The 17,239-nt window shown below is 40.6% G+C and overlaps 1 protein-coding gene across 3 annotated transcripts in view; it reads left to right on the top strand.

Annotated features, from left to right (window-relative positions):
* The window catches only part of LOC140996117 (multivesicular body subunit 12B-like), a 38,726-nt gene extending 22,553 nt beyond the window's left edge, over window positions 1-16,173 (top strand). For all 3 annotated transcript variants that reach the window (XM_073466380.1, XM_073466378.1, XM_073466379.1), the window contains 3 exons: window positions 10,606-10,661; window positions 11,292-11,351; window positions 15,872-16,173. In XM_073466380.1, coding sequence (XP_073322481.1) covers window positions 10,606-10,661; window positions 11,292-11,351; window positions 15,872-15,913 — 158 coding nt within the window. In that variant the 3' untranslated portion in view covers window positions 15,914-16,173. The remainder of the gene's footprint in view (window positions 1-10,605; window positions 10,662-11,291; window positions 11,352-15,871) is intronic.
* The last annotated feature ends 1,066 nt before the right edge of the window (window positions 16,174-17,239 follow it).

Raw genomic sequence — 17,239 nt, 5'->3', positions numbered from 1 at the left:
CCATTACCTACAGAACAACATATAGTATTCAACAGACATCCACCTGATAAAAAGGTAAACGTAATAAAAAGTAATACATTTACATATCTATTGCATTAATCAAAAATAAATCCCGACATTGGCCCTGATCTAACGTAATATGGAGAGCAATTATTTCCCTATCCATTAGAGGAACTTCAATTAACAGACACGAGACAGTTCATCCTTCAGAGGAGGAGGGAAAAAAATAGGAGGCTCAAAATTAACTTGGGTTTGCAAAATATCTTGGCAGGATGACAGTGATTTTTGATTTTCAGGAAACAATATTAGAATTCTTATTAAACTATGTGCATCTGCTTTTAATTTGCTGCAAATAATTGGAAAATGCAATGGAGCTTTCCAATTAAAGCTCCACTTTATGCTGTTTAATAATACCCTCATAATATTATAGCTTATAAAATGACAGGTGAGTTGGTGTATGAATAAAACATAAAGCCCTGTAATAAGAGACAGAAAAAAAAGAAAAAAAAACGAGACAGTTGTTGGGGGGCTTTTAAATGCTCGACATAATTTGCATATATTAATCTCCTCTTTTCAGCCTTATCAAGTATTCCACTGTATTTGAAGTTAAAATAGTCGTGACAGGCAGGGGTACGCTTCGTTTTTCCAAGGATTTATTACTTGTATAATTCTGGATCTTTAATAAGCCAATATGACTGATCCTCTGAGTTCTGTGGAATTTGGTTAATTGTTCCAGATGGTGCTCACTGATTATGCAAAATTACTTTCTTTCTCCTCTTTTTTCCCCCAACTACACCATTTCTTGATTGACTAACATGGAGAAAAAAGATTATTTTTGGCGCAGCACTTTCATTAAGAGGGTTCTCATCAGGTTTCAAACAAAAGTTCCATCTTATCTCCCTGTGTAGTTCTGGGCGAGGCTGTGCAGAGGGAGGAGATCTGCCGCCTCTTATCTCAAACCGTGATGGATCTCAACTGCTTCTGCACCGCTGGGGTTATATTTTAGAATAACACAATTCTTTAGGCTGAGGGATTAAAAAACATGACCTCTGGATAGTGACACAAAAGTTATTATTAGTGTACGCCGTTCTCTTCTTTCTCCTTTCTCCTCTCTTTCTCTCCCAGAGATTGATGAAATTACTAAGCAGCGGGGTTGGTCCTCCACTTGCAGCTCGGGCTCAGTCCACAACTCACTAACATTCTGTTTTGCATCAGCTAAACTGAGCTGAATGAATCATTTATGGAAGTGTTATGGGGGAGTAGAGGGCAGATTTACTGCCGAGCTTTTACTTTAGATGGAATGGGATTTCTATGAAACCGATCCTGATGTCTGAAGTAATGCCAAAGCTTACATCAAGACATGAAAGGAACGCTCTTAAAACCCACGTTTTGCTTCTTAATTCTCCTGGTCAGCAAAAGGCGAAACAGAAGAGGGAGAGAGGGGGGTTCAGCAGGGAGAACAGTATTTACACCTAATGTATACTCACACACACACACATACACGTCCTCAATGTGTTTACTACTCCCAGCAGCTAATGGTCTAAAGGAGTGTTGGATTTCTTGTTAATAATTTGATGGCTTGTAAATTACACACTGTTTAAATCTGCCTTAATCCATATTTAAGTTTGAGCTGTTCCATAGTTAGCATTTTCCATATTGAAATAGCAATATAGTTTCAACGTTTGGGGATGAATACTGCACAAGTGAATGAAACAACTGGCCAGTAATCAACGCCTGTGTGCTATGAACAGAAATCTATGCTACAAAGACAAAAACAAGAAGATAGGAGAGATGTGAGGAGAGTTATTAGAATAGAATAGAGAAAATACTTTATTGTCGGGCTGCACTATTAATTGCATGAAATTGTTTTTTTTTTGATAAAGGTAAAATGTGTGACGAAACAGCATTATAATGTACTACTGTAGTGCTGCAGAGATGCACTGGCCTGCAAATCTTGTGCTCCAGATGTGAGAGAATGTTTGTTTGGTACAGTCTGCAACAGTTTTTCACATCATCATGATTGTAATTGGATCCGACCGATACATCCGTTGGCCAATACAATCAGCAGATACTGACTAATATCGGTATCGGCATGTATGCTGTCAGATATGAAAACCGTTCTACAGGAACAAAACGCAGATAAAGATGCTCTGGGTAATTTATAATCATTAAATTCCAAGTGAAGTTTATTGTTAAGCTGTAAAATATCCTTCCTCCATTGCATACATATCTTTTTCACAAAACCACATTTGAGGGATCCTTGCAAAACACGTGTTTGTACGTATACAGCCTTTGTATGTGTAATAAGAATATCAGCCGATATATCCATGTCCACATTTTTTTACTCCCCATATAGGTATCAGCCCCAATCTAGTATATGTCGGGCTGTAAATTCAAATTTTTAATTTTTGAGTGAAAATGAAAACCGAAAAAAATGTCATTATCAACAATCTTGAATCATCTGGCAACATCTAATCACAGTATTACTTTTTTCACCATCTCGTGCATTACTACTTTCACATCTGTCTTTGCTTGCACGTGCAGAACAGATACATTGAGCGATTGTCGAAAATCATTCAGAAATTGCTGAGAGAATGTTTGTAATTCTCTTTATGTGTAAATTACTCCGGATCAACAACAACAACAACAAAAATTACTCAAAATAATGTTCTGGTCCCAACACAAGCTTTGTTTCCTTGTGGAGAAAGTAGTTTGGACAGTTAATGTTAAATTGGAAACATTTGTCCAGACGTTTTTTTTGCGATTCTGTTTCTAGTTTTTTGCATGTGTTTGATTTTGTTTTATAAGCAAACTATCACAAAAATCAGCTTAGCCCATGTGGTCTCTGGTCTGATATAGAACTCTTTATCTGAAAGTAAAACATGAGAAAAACTTCAGAAACACTGTCCTTTATCATCTCACCAAAAAACCTTCAAAGTCTCACCAAACACCATAAAAAAATCAAAGGCTTTTATCTCCTGTGGACTATATATCTCCTTAGTCAAAAACCACTTTAGGATTTTAACAGGTAAAACACTCTTTCAATAAATTCCTGTTGATGCTCAGCCTGCTAATATGTCAAAATCCTATCGGACCATCCAGGTTATTTTCAAAACATGATCGATTCCTGTGCAATGGTGCCATTAGATATTTGGGGATCAATCCTGAATGACTCGTAATGGAATTTTTGACTGGTGCCTTGAGGCCCTCGGGCATTTTTGGACCTTTATTACAGTCAAATAAGAGACTTTAAATGGCTTTGCATTTGCAGGCCAGACTGGACTCTGGAGTCTCATCCCTCATTGCTTTCTATCCATCCCTGAGATAGAAGCAGTGCTCCATTAGTTTCAGTGTCCAGACGTGGACAGCCTCAATGGATGGGCCTGTCACGGCTCCCTCATTTGCCCCATGTACAGCAGGGTTTGTTATCACACATCTAATTAGAACTTGATAAAAAATATTTCGCAAAAATCCAGTCATTAAATATAGTTTAAGGAGATTTATGGTCAAATATGCCTTAAAGATCTTTTAATGGCTCTGCTGACTTGTTAAGTTTGTAATTAATGATGGTCTAATACATACTGTGGTGTGATTTAGAAAGCACAATGAGATTCTGGGAATGAAGTCGTTTTGGAAAAGGGCATCTGGGGCTCCCAGAAGCTATATTAAATAGTTCTGCTCAGGCTGGTTTGCTTAGAGCCATGAAGTCTGCTGTGAAAAAGTTCAAACACATCAGGCTCTTTCCATAGATGAGGCCATTCTTATGTTCGGGTGCGTGATTATGAAACAGTTGCTTTGTCATTTCGTAATAGTCAATTAGTGTGTACAGAAAAGTCCTGGGCGCCACATTTTGAAAGTGCACAGTCTAACAGCTTTATTTAAGTAATGGAAGGCACCTCTCTTCAAAGTCCGCTAATCCACACACAGTGAAACTAATAAGCAAATGCATATGTATCAAACTGTAAATGCATTATACTAATAACAGTCGCCTGTTTCATCAGGAGAGTAATGGTGTCCTTATTAGCATAATTAATGACAAATGGCAGCGCAGCATTGGTGGATTGGTTCTAGGGGATGATAAATTGGTGGATGCCCAGGTTAGTGGCTGCCAAGGAGGCCTCTTTGGCTGTCATCCCTCCTGCTTCCACCCTGGCACAGTTCATTACTCACCGTGTGAGATGCCACTTTACATTGCCTGGTACTGTGAGCATGGAGAACTTAATAATGCCACCCATAACCACACAGGGCCTGCTGCTTTACCCACAGTCCAGAGGGCAAGTAGCTCAGCGAGGGCTAGGGGTTGTGGGGAGCAGGGCAACATGGGAATCATGTCATGCAGCTGCACTGATCAAAACAGATCACGCGTCAGTCACTACTTGAGGGGAACCGGGGCCATATGACCCAGTCTCCAGTGCTGGTGAGTGTTTCTTGTTAGGATTTCTGGGGCTCGCCACATCCCTCGCATCATTACGGGTTAGTTTGCCCACAGAACCGCTAATTAAGAGGGGATTTGTGTAATTGTGCCTTCTGCTGTGTCCCATCCGGCACATGCAATTTACTGTCAGCCCTCTGCCAGCTTTTACACTTGTCCAGAGAGGCGTACCCCATTTATACACACATTCTGCTGCACATTTACCAGCAGCCACAGCTGGGGATCAATGCCAGTGCCATGGCAGTGTCTTAAAAGACACTGTGCTGCTGATTAAAGTCTGATTGTCCATTTAATTTCATGAGAGCCCTCAATAGCTAGCCAGCGAGAAAGGGCTCCCTCAGTACTTTTCCACTGCTTTTTAGAATACAGGTTTGTAATAATACCAAATCATTGAAGACCTCTGGTATCTACTTTACATTAAATTGCACTTATATGTATAACATATATACAGTGCTCGTATTGGAGAACTTGTCAAACACATACACACCTCCTCAGAGCAGTCGCTGTTATGCAGCGGTGTTTGTGGCCAACTCACCGTAGGTGTTGCTGGCTCTGCCCACTTTCTGGAAGACTGATGGACCAGCGCCCGACTGGGACTGCCTCCTGGCTCCCTACCCACAACCAGATTTCAAGGACTGCTTGTCACAGATGGAAAAGTAAGTGGGTCATTCTACATAAGCTTGCTATTTTGCATCCCTCTGGTAACCAAAAAAACTTGAATTTTAATGTTATCTTTGTAAATTAACCGTTTGCTGCAGATGGCGTCCGGAGTGTTTTGTTTTTGTTTGTATATTTTCGATTTTTTTGAGAGGGTGGGTACTCATTTTGCCGATTTTCATGTGAGACTGTTCGACATTAATTGAAAGTAGACTATAAAGGTTGTTTTATACAGGTATTGCTTTTGTTTGATGTTGCATTTAATGTATTTTAAATCTTTCAAAATTAGTTTATCTATCGTGAGATGACGTACAACCTTTTCAAGCTAAAATGATGAAAACATCTTTTGAAAATGTTCATCAAAGAGGACAAACAGCAAGCCTGTGTAAAATGATTCAGCTTCTCTCCACTTCCCTGGTGTTCTCTTCTGTTTTTCCACAGTTTCTCTCTATAAACCAGCCTGTAGTGTGTTTAGCACATTCATCTACTGGATGTCTTGCATACCACTCTAAGCATTAAGAAACATTTGAATTTGTTTACATTTTTTATTTAAATTTGGGTGAGATGAAATTAATATTTTAGTATAAACTAAGCGAGTTGCTGTCAGGAGAATTGCAACGGAAGCTTGCACACACTACAGTGAGACTGGGGAAACGAGCTGCACACAGCTGGCAGAAACAAATAAAAATAGATGATCAGAACCCCTCAACATCATTTTACTGCGTGATCTATTTTAGTATCAATGCTATACGCTTTTTAGGATGTTAATTGACTCCCCAGTAAACATTTAAATAATTCAAAAGTTACACTTCCACTTTTGCAAGTGAGATTTTTAATGCATTAAAAAGTTTTTTTTCCTTTTCAGTCGTCTGTCTAGAGGGCTTGAAAAAGCAGTGAAAAGATAAAAGAAAAAGAATGGGTTTCATAGAGCCATAGTCATTAAAAGAATCTGAAAATAGCAACTCGCTATCATCTGTTCTCATAGCACGGGTCAGGAGCTCTGACACCTCCAAAATTCCTCCTGTCAGGGTAGGGGGCCATTTGTATTCTCTCTCATTAGGCAATTTGACTAATGACCTGCCGTGGCTGCAGAGCTACTGAGGGACCCGGAGCCTCGCGCCCTCTCTCTTGCAGCAGCCTGAACACACACCCTCTATTGGAATGGCACAGATGGCATGCCCGGGCGACAAAATAAACTACAATATGTCTCCGAGATGCTGTCAGGCCTGGGCACTATTTCTCATGTCAGAGCGGGGCTAAGGGCTGTGAGTGGGCATAGGGGGTCCTCCTCCAGCTCTCTGTTCATCTACTCACCATTATCTGCAGAGGTGACAGAGAGCGGGGTCTGCAACTAGAATAGCATCTCCATGGTCTGCATAAAGAATCCGCCTCAAATTGAGAGTCACACCGACAGGAAAGGTATTGCAATGTCTAGCCTGGCTACACAAAAAGAAAATGCAACATCCAATTGTTTGGAGTATGAAATACAGCAGGTTCCACAACAAGCTCTAAGTTTGAAAGCAGCTTTACTTATTATTTCTTATTGTTTTATGGTATTAAACAATAGAAATCAGCTCTATCAGTGAGTAAAAAGTTGTAGTAGATTCTCAGTCGCACTTAGAGGTTATTGCCCTGACTGCGACATTCTCACTTAATTCAGGTGCGAAACAGATTCACCCAAGTAATCATACTAGACAGAGATCAATGCAATTCTGCTGAATTAGTGAAGTGTAAAATAAAAGTTCATCAACATTCCTAAAGTGTTACTCTTGAGTTGTGGTTCAGGTAATATGGGGTATGCTCGATCACCCACGCATATTTTTCCATCAGTCAGTGTCGGAGCACAACTCGGTGTGGTTTATGTGTGTGTATGTATGCCTGTGTGCATGGCCATGTCTGCTGGATCCCTGGAAATGCAATGTATGGCGCTGCTGAAGTCCTGGGTGACAGTGCATCCAACAATGGAAGAGTGAGGGATTAGTGCTCAGCCCAGCGTACGAGGGAGCCCTTCCCGCCCTGAAACAGCCATTCATCTGTGCCCAGGGGCTGGAGATGACAATGCAGCCATTGCTCATCGCACCTGACGGAGCCATTAATAAGGCAATGATCCACACGGGCCCTGTGCTGACTCCGTTCTTTACACTACAATCACTCAAGCCACAGGGTCCTCCTTACTTAACGCCACCTCTGCGCTCACCGCCATCATCATCATCATCATCATCATCATCATAATCATAGTCATTGTACCAAAATTCCTGCCAGATGTTTTCATATTGGCTGCGCTCACATACTATGCCAAATAAGTACCCAATTCCCTACACTGCAATACACTCATGAGTTAATGGACTGTAGCCTGGCCATTTGAGCGGCTAGAACATGCTTCATAGTGGGATTCTTGGTCAGAAGATTGGATTTACATTATTTTTGCCCTTTGCACCTTTTTGTTTCTCCATGGTATCCATTTCTTACCACCAAGTCATCTGCCGTGCCTCTCCATTTGTCTGGTTGTAAGATAGCCTCTCCAGTATAGATGGTGGAGGAATACAAAGTGAGATCTGGTTTTAAATGTAATCCTTGAGCAATAAAGAAACTCTCTGGCCTTCAGCTGTGTGCATTCATCTGTCCTGGCCACGCAGATCCATCAGCAGCTACAATCTTGGCTTCCCATTGCTGGCTATTGATTCAAATGTATTCTCCTGGCCTATCTGTGCCTGGTGTTGGTGCTCCCAGCGACACAGTGGTGCGTGTTTATTCACTTGTTTTTATGAGCTTGAACAAGTCATTCTGACCACCCAGTTGCCTTGGTTTGCTTGCTGCTCCAAGGCAACGAACAGGCCTTTGGTGAGTGCCAAAGGAGCCAGAATTAAAGCTTTCTCTCCTTGCACTCCCCTGTAGCCATGGCAGTGTTGGTCTTCAGGTCCGTCTGTTGGTTGATCCACCACATTGACCCAGACTGAAATATCTCAACAGCTATTTGAGGAATTGATAGAAAACTTGGACATTCACAGATTAATGGTTCCCAGACGATGAATCCTAATGACTTAGGTGATTTCTTGACTTTTCCTCAAGTGCCATGATGTTGATATTTGTCATTTTGAGTGAATTATCTCAATATTGGATGGATTCTCATTGAATGTGGCATTGCCTCATGTCCCCCTCAGAATAAATTGTTGTAACATTAGTGATATCTTCATTTTTCATCCGTCAAGCCAAACTTTCAATTTCCTCAATACTTTGGCTATACACTTGCAAAGTTAAAGCAACATCATACAAGAATCAATATTTTTGCGACTTAGCACCTCTAAAGTTTTGTAGTGTAATTCACTTTTACACCACAGCTTTAAATGGTTAGCTCTAAACATGCATTTGTTGACCGGCAAAGATGGCGTCAAAAACCAAAGAACCATGTCAACTGAAAGGGCTTATGATCAAAAACTAGCAAGCTAGTCTGTCTCGCAGCCTTTTAATTCGCAAAGCTCTCGCCAATGACTAAGAGCCAGTCTGAAATGTACTCTTGCCATCCTCTTGCTTCTTGTCAACGTCCTTTGTTTACTTTTGCAATAATGTCCATTCTCTGAATGCCAAGCTAGCTTTCTTTCATTGCTAGCTGAAGACCCATAGTTGGTGGTGTGTGATGTAGTGCTGCAAAGAGTTACGCACCTCTTGGGGTAGATCTTACTGCTTAGGTGGGGCCATTCTCCCTATTACAAGTCAGCTTACCATGAAAATGATTTTGTGGCCGTTTCACTCCCATGTAGATGGAAAATCAGGCGAAGTTTGTTAGTCCACTACACATTTCTGGAGCTTCACAGCAAAACAGTGTTGCAGCTTTCCCTAAACAACTAAAGTAGCTGGGGTAACTTGTTTTAAAATGTAGAGTAAAGTACATTCGAAAAAAAAATACACAAAACAAAAAATGGCTCCATACAGCTCAGGTAGCTCCGGTAGCTCAGAGTCCCAAATTGATTTGAAAAGATGTTATTTACACCTTTTTTTAGGCTGAAATACTGCTGCTAAGCTAAAAGTTTTAGCACACAGCCCGTTTGAAGTGGGTTTGACCATTGTCAAGGATGTAAATAATGTCTTTTCAAATCAGTTTAGATCATTAAATTTCTCTCCTTGACATGAGGGTGAATAGATAATGGCTTAAAATGAATGACGATGAATAAAACATAAATAGATAAATGATAATGAATGTGTAGATAATGACTGAATTTAGATTTTTTTGGGTGAACTTTTCTTTCAACATCAGCTTGTAAGCACTGTTACAGCGAGCATGTTAGCATGCTGAAATTAGCAGTTATTTGAACTAAATTCAAAGTACAGACTCTTACAGCAACTAGCAAGCTGAGGAACTAAATAAGCTTTTCCTGTGGTCACGAGGGTCATGGCTTGATTACAAAGATCACATTGTACTGTACTTGTGCGGAAAGTGCCAAACTGTAGATCTGTGCCATAACCAAGAAAGGAAAGCAAGTCACATAAGTGTCAAAGTGAGGGATACTTTAGAATTTCATACTTTTAAATATTGCTGTGAACAGGAAAGACCAAAAGGAGTGTCAGCTCCAAAACGATGACTCATGAACAGCTTCGGCTTACATTTATGAGTTCCTTTTCCTGTGCCAGCGGCCTGATGGACTGTGGGTAAAAGAACACCAGTTGGAAGCTTGGCCTCTTGATATTTGGGGCTCCTGTCGAAGCCAACGGCAGCAAGTTTTGTGCCTCCAGATTTGGGAGTTTTTTAATGAAGCTGAGCAGCTGCAGTTTTCCCTTCAGTCTGGAAACGGGAGGCTTTGTGTCCCTTGTCACCCTGTGTTAATTTGGGCCCTAATGTATTTTATAAACAAAGGGCTGCTCTCTAGCCTGACAGTCGTGACACCTTGATTCCAGTGCAGGATGCATGCAGTACGGGGTTACACCATTAATAATCAACTGGCAGCCATCACACCATTTTAACCACGATCATTATGATAAAGGGCATACACTTAATTACAGGCCTGCTTAATTATAGCTCTGTTGAAGCTCGTTTGTTTGGTCAAATGCTAATTATACCACCACGCTCTTGGCAAGTCCTCATTTCAATCCACTTTTTGCCGGCTGAACAGTGTGGCTTATTTTCATGCAAATTTGATATCTGGTGAATGTTTTGTCTCTCTTCTTTCCGCTTTTCTGTGCCTAGTGTGAGTGTGTCTTTGTTTCGGAGGTGAACATCTCTCAGACAAGACGGAATCGGGAATAATCAAGAGTAATTAAACTGGAAGAGGGTTGGGAAAGGGCTGGGTTGGAGGAGAGAGTGGAGGTGCTCAGATACAGCGGAGAATAAAAAAGCCTTTCATCTTCTCTCCATAGACGGAAGGAGGGGAGGTGTCAGGGTGGCTGGGGATGTTGATAGCTTTGCTGTTTTATAAACCCACGTTTAGTCTTGTGGAAGTACACAGGATCAAGAATAGGGAGTAATATTTCTTTTTTTTTGTATGAAAGTAAACCTAAAACTTTGTTTTTACTTACTTTTGCAGCTCTGGATGATGTGCCCTTTGTGGTCCCTGAGAAGTTCTTTCAAAACCCCAAAGAGGTAAAAGTTGTGACAAAGTGTAAATTATTGCTTGTTATGGTCACAATAGTTGGTCCTTTTTTACAGTATGTGGCCATGAGTCCCTTTTCCTCCTCTTTCCTTTCATTTCCTCTCCTTTTCTCTCTGCCCTTTCCTATCTTTTTTTTTCTTTTCTCTCCTTTTCTCGCTCTCCATTCCTTGTCTTTCCCTTACTATCTTTGTCTTCTCTTTCCTCTCCCTTCTTTTCCTTTCCCTGCCTGTCCTGTCTTTGTTTCCGATTCCTCATTTCTTTTCATTTATTCTCCTTCCTTGTCTTTAATTTCCTTTCCTTTCCTTTCCTTTCCTTTCCTTTCCTTTCCTCTCCTTTCCTTTCCTTTCCTTTCCACTCCTCTCCTTTCCTTTCCTTTCCTTCAGACTGAGTGATGAATGCGTGCAGTCAGGCAGAGCTGGCTCAATGCAGTCCATTTGGCTGGCTGGCGGCGGTTGTCACTATAGCCCCGTTTGTATTGACACCAAGAGGGAGAGGATTAAAGATTTTAAGCATGCTTACTTAGCCATGAGCCTAACCGCCATGTTTCTTGTGTGTTTTTTTCTTCTTCTTCTTCTTCTTCCTCTCCCCCCTCCCCCTCCTCTCCCTGCTTTTGATTTCAGATGCAGCAAGTCAATTTAATGGGCATTACGATCAAATCCCTGGCAGAGATCGAGGAGGAAGTGAGTAGAGGCTGCAACGCTCGGCTGCCGCTGACGCCGCTGGCCCAGAATGCAAAGCAAACGGTCTTGGGGTTGTAATTAAGTGTCTGAGACAGCGAGGCCCTGTTGGCTCCACTAAGCCCCAATTGAATAAAAGCATGGCCAGGCTAGGCAGCCATTCTCTCTTAAAAGCTTCGTCTCCTGTTCCAAAACACTTGACTTTTATTCCCCCAATTCTCCTCTCAAACAGCTCAATCTAGCATCTCGCACAGTGCTGTAGATCTCGAGGAGCTTCTCTGCATGTTTAACTTTTTTCCAATCAGCTTCATCTTCAGTGGTGAAAAAGTTAGAGATCATTTAGAGCAAATAAAAGCACTACAAAGTCCTCCCCATTTCTGATGAAACACTGTAGCCTGCAGGCATTCGTAGGAAGAAAATCATCTGTGTGCAGCTCCTTCTTCAGAGCCCATGTGTTTGTGAGAGGAAGAGAAAGAAAGGGAGTCAGTGTGTGTGTGCGCATGTGTGTGCATGTGTGTGTGTGTGTGTGCGCTTTAAAGAGAGTGACAACCCCCCTTCTCTCTCATTAGCACGGTATCTTGGTATCAGAACTGCCAGGAAGTGACAGACCACTGTAAAAGAACAGGTGCTGTTGGGTTTGAGATGTGTTACAGAGCAAACACTCCCTCATCAAACCGGGTGTCTGTTCTGCACTCTGCCTCTGTCTTCTGTCACATACTATCCAAATCACACAGAGTCGCCATCTTGTCATATGGTCATCTGAATGAAGCTCATTGTCAGCGAAGGTATTAATGGCGTGTATGTGTGTGTTTTTCCAGGGTGGAGACAGGCTGGCTGCTCATCCTATATGCTCTTGTCTTTTTTTTCCTCCTTCCTCTCCTCTCCTCTCCTCTCCTCTCCTCTCCTCTCCTCCTTCCTTTCTTCTCCGAGAGTGTGATTAGCAGGAGGACACATGGTGAGCTGAGCTGGGGAAGGGAAGGGAAGGGAAGGGGCATGAGAAATCATTAATTACAGCCGCGCTGGAGCTGATGAAGTAAATGTGAGATAGTGTAACACACAGGATTTAGTGAAGTGGACGACAGCACAAGATTAATGGTGGGGCCAGGCTGATGAGGATGAAGTCACAGCTTAGCTTGATAATTAGTTTCCAAGTGGAAACATCCCTCACCATTGTGTTATTTTTACTTCTCTCCTCTTATTATTATACCCCGATGATATCTGCAGAACAAGAGAGGAAATACAGTCGGTGATGTTCTTGCAAACACGTCGGACGTTGGACAGCGGAGGTGTTTCTTTTAGAAAATGATGCGTGTCTGTAGTATTGTCTTTTTCTTTTCTTTGTCTGGTTTCATTTGTACACTATAAATATAATACCCACCATGTTTTCTGTACTCAAGACTTCTGCAGAAGTGACAGTTCATTCTTTGTAATATAACACAAAAGAGCGACCAAATTAAAATTCAGCAAAAGTAGTTTTTAGTTTGAGACTGGACCGCAGTTTTCTAAATGTTGTTAAGCATTTTCTCCCTCTGTTGTCCAGAAGAGGTCACTGTCTGTGCGTGACTGTGGGACTTTTTTTTTTTCTTTCCCTCTTCAGAAACTAGAGGCGCTTTCTGCTCAGAATCTAATTGCCTCGTTTCTAAACCCATTAAAAAATATAGATTCATGAAAGAGATGTACTTTCTAGAATTATACATATGCACATGTAATTGAGGAAAACTGTTGTAATCACAGCCACAGTTGTAGATAAGACCCATTTCCTAACAGGCATCACTTAAGCCGTGTCTCGGATGATGTTGGTTCCAGCAATTAGGCATTCTTTTCATTTCCCAAATGACTCACAAAACTTGCGGATATTATAATTGCTTTTAGCCACGCATATCTAATTTGTGTCTTTTTAAGTGTTAATTAGTAAGCGATTTAAAGTGACATCTTTATGTAGTTTGCTCTGCTGAAAAATGTTGTTGGCGGCTGGCTAATGATTTTCAGAGGGAGTATGCTAGGGTGGAGAGAAGTGTGTGTGTGCACACATGACAAGATTTTCATTAGCACCTATGTATGATGGGCTTTCAGTGTTAGTAAGAAGTTATCTGTGTGTGTGTGTGCTTCTGCGCCTGTGTGTGTGTGTGTGTTGAATGTATGGAGGGACAGTAGTGTACAGGGGTATGTGAAAGGTGTGAGAGGGAGAGCTCCAAATAGAGGTGGAATTAATGAAGACAACATGTCACATATTTTTGGCAGTGGAGCAGGGACAGGAAATGAAGCTCGGCTCGTCTGGGTGACTGCCGCCCATGTTCTAGTGTGTCACTGTCCTGTCAGCCTGTGTGTAAAACTGGCAGACATTGATACATGCTCTCCCTGATAACACCCCATTCCCCCATCCATCATCCACACACACACACACATCCACACACACACACGCACACGTACACACAGGATTATTTATTTACTGTGCCAGATGTTGAGACTGGATTTTTGTGTGGTGGGGGGCCTGAATTTCTTCACAACTAACAGGCTTGTGAGATGTGACAGGTTTTGGGTAACTTGCAGCTTCCCCAACTAGATGAAAATCGGGGAAGGTGGTATTTTGAGAGAACCCGGTTTGAGCCATTGTGGCTCCGTGGCTTCTGTGGGAGATTTGGAAACTTATTTTAGTGATCATACAGCATCACCTAGTGCTGTGTGGCAGTAATACAAGTGTCTAACTGCTGAAGTGAGCAGTAAACCATGAACAACACCCACAACAAAATCCTAGTTTGATAGTCAGCTAATCACTTTTACTGGTTATTACTCTAGATGATTTAATTGCTTTAGACACTTTTCTTTGTCTTTCTTTTAAACAGTTATTTTAATTTGGATTTAAACACTCAAATTTGGAAAATTCATTGTATTTAGTCAAACGCTGCAAAAAGTTCTGTGCCTGCCAAGATTTAAAATCTTAGATCTGGAAAAATAAATAATCATCTTGCTGTAAAAGTCAGATTTATAATATATTCTTCAATTGGTCGTGAATATATCTTTTGTGCCTCAATAAGTCAGGAAATCTGAGTAATTTGCTGGTAAATTATGTTACATTAGATAAAATGAAGCCATTTTCTTTCACAAAAAGCTTGTTTCATGTAAAATCATAATTACATTCCACTAGTATCAAGTATGTATGGGCTTAATTATTGTCTTGTCCCATAGTCATGCAAAAAATAAAATTATATATTAAGTAATAATTAATATTAGTAATAATTAATAATTAATGTACTATAACAAGTCTGTTTTGAAGTAACTGATCTTAAACACACCACTGTCCACTTGTTTCACATCCTTCAACATTAATTACAGCCTACTTATTTCTAGACTGAGCCAAGTTATGTCAAGATGTCCTGTCAAGTTAAATGATCTTGCTGCATGGACGGATAAATTCACAAGTATAAAGTCGTTTGCTGTTAAGATTCAAATGCAGTGTTGATTTCTTTTACGTTAGCTTTCCTTTTTCGGTAGTAGTCTGATAACTGATGATGCTTTCAGGATGCACCCATCCAACTTTCTCTCTTCAAACATTCCAATACCCTTAGTCAGGGTATGTGCTGATAGCAAATACCAATCTGATACCAGTCCTCTCTTTTTCCCAAATGTAACATCTGGATATGTTACTGCAAGGAACTCGAGTTTTATTTCATTAAAAGAAATCACTATTAATTTGGATCATGTTTTGGTCTGTAGGTCTTTATCTGGGCTCAAAGTGATTTAACCCCAATTTTTCATGTTTGAGTTTGTGCCATCAAAATGTCAAAACAAATGCTCATAACAGTTTTCCCAGAGCCTAATGACGCCTAGTGATGTCTTTAAATTGCTTCTTTTGTCCAGCCAACAGTCCTAAAATCTGGACTCACGCATTCACTATCATAATTGACAAAGACAAGCAGCAGATCTTTATATTTAAGAAGCTGGAACCAGCAAATGTTTTTGACTACAACGATAAATCAATTGGCAAAATAGATGGGAACTAATTTCCTTTTTGATCAACTAACTGTTACAGCTCTACGTCTGAAATCAACATTTGAAATTTCTACCCAGCAGGTTACCAGCAGTTGGACTATATAAAATAATGATTTATAGAGTCAGTGTAACAGAACAAAAAATACAGGCTTTGCCACAGAAGTCAAGAATGTTTAAACCCTCTTGCTAAAGAGTCATGTCCATGGTGTGCCAGAAGGGGGGAGTGTTTGTTTGTATTTTCTCAAACTTCATTGTGGACGACCAACTAATCACTCTGCTGTAATATTACATGTTGGCTGTTAGTTTCATAGTGGGGGAAAAACATTAAATTATATTATTTTTTATTGTATTTGTTATTTTGGTGCTTTATGATAATCTACAATGAAATGTACATTTTCATTGTTGCATTTTATGCTTTATTGCTTTGGGTTTGATTATTAAAATAGTGCAGGTTGGTGATGTTTTTGTTCTGTTTTCACAAAATGTTTTATATTCATCACTGTGTACTTCTTCTTCTCCTTCATCTCCTGCAGTTTCAATACAACTTCACCACAGAGCGAAGCATTGCTGTGTAACTTTCCACCCAGCCTTCACAACCTGGAAGAGAGAACCACAACGACTGGAACAGTACAGATGAACTAAAGGGATAATATGTAAAATAGTGAACTAATGAAATGAAGAAAAAACTCCAGATAGACTGCAGCTGTATATTATGTAATTAATGAAGGACATTAAATTTTAGATATAATGTGTTAAATTTGTGTTTTTTTCTTGTTTATCTCAGGAAGTGTTGCTCAAGTTGTGCTCAGAATAAATTAAAGTAATTGGACTCATATCCCTCGCTGTGACTCACACTTTGCTCATCAGGGCCGTGCTGACAGTGAGTAGCAGTCAGGGAGGACAAAAGTGAACAGAGGAGCAGCCTCATCACACGGGCCCCTCTGACGTTCATTTTCCAGGAAGAAGCATCTTTCCATCACAGAGTTCATCATGAGCAGCGTGCAGCAAGAACGAGCAGAGCTTTGAGACACAGGAGCCTTTTACCCCAGACGCCCACCCATGTCAGCAGTGACTCCTCCAGTGGGTCTGGTCTTTAAGAAAAAACACACACCATTACATTTCAGTTTTAATGTTATTTCTATATATACTGTGGCTGTATGGTAAATGATTTTGGAGAAAAAATGCAGAAAATGTGGCTATTTCCTGAAGTTTTTGTTTGTATTTTAATATCCACAAACCCCAAAATTTCTGATAATCTAAAATATAATAAATCTTTATTTATTAAAATGAATATGTTTGTCTTTAGCAAACAAACAAACAAACAAACAACACCCTGCTGCCACTTTGCTGCCACATCCAGGAGCAGAATTTACACTTGGATACCAAAACATCACTGTGTTCTCACTCCTGCTCACATGTGTCATTTGCAACTAATTAAATTGTCAGAATCCATTTGCACATTTTTGCAGGTGTAATTAGTATCAGAAACTCATTAACGGATTAATGTCCTCATTGTTAATTAGACTCTCCTCCTGCTAAGTTTGTGAACTTACAGATTCAGCTAACAGTGCAGGTATTTTTTTTTTCCTGACCAAAGTTCCTAATGGCTCTCGGCATTCACAGGTGTTAAATGAAGCGTACAGCAGATGACAACCCTCTGCAAGCGCTTGCGTTAACTCCTCTGTTCTGCTGCTGGAATCAGAGCGACGGTCTGAAGCATCCTGTGCAGAGGGAACAGCTTTCACGCTCCTTCATGAAGGTGACACTCATGTCAGTGATGCCCTAGAGCACAGCGACAGGCTCCGACAGCCCTCCTCCCTGCTGTGCAGAAAGTGCATATATACAGTATTCCATATGTATCCAGATTCACGCACAGAGACCGTACAAGAAGAAGGTGGCGC

This window comes from Pagrus major, chromosome 5 (genome assembly GCF_040436345.1).
Source record: "Pagrus major chromosome 5, Pma_NU_1.0".
NCBI lineage: Eukaryota > Metazoa > Chordata > Actinopteri > Spariformes > Sparidae > Pagrus > Pagrus major.
Note: the sequence above shows the minus strand (reverse complement) of the source record. Positions and strands in the feature narration are given on the sequence as shown.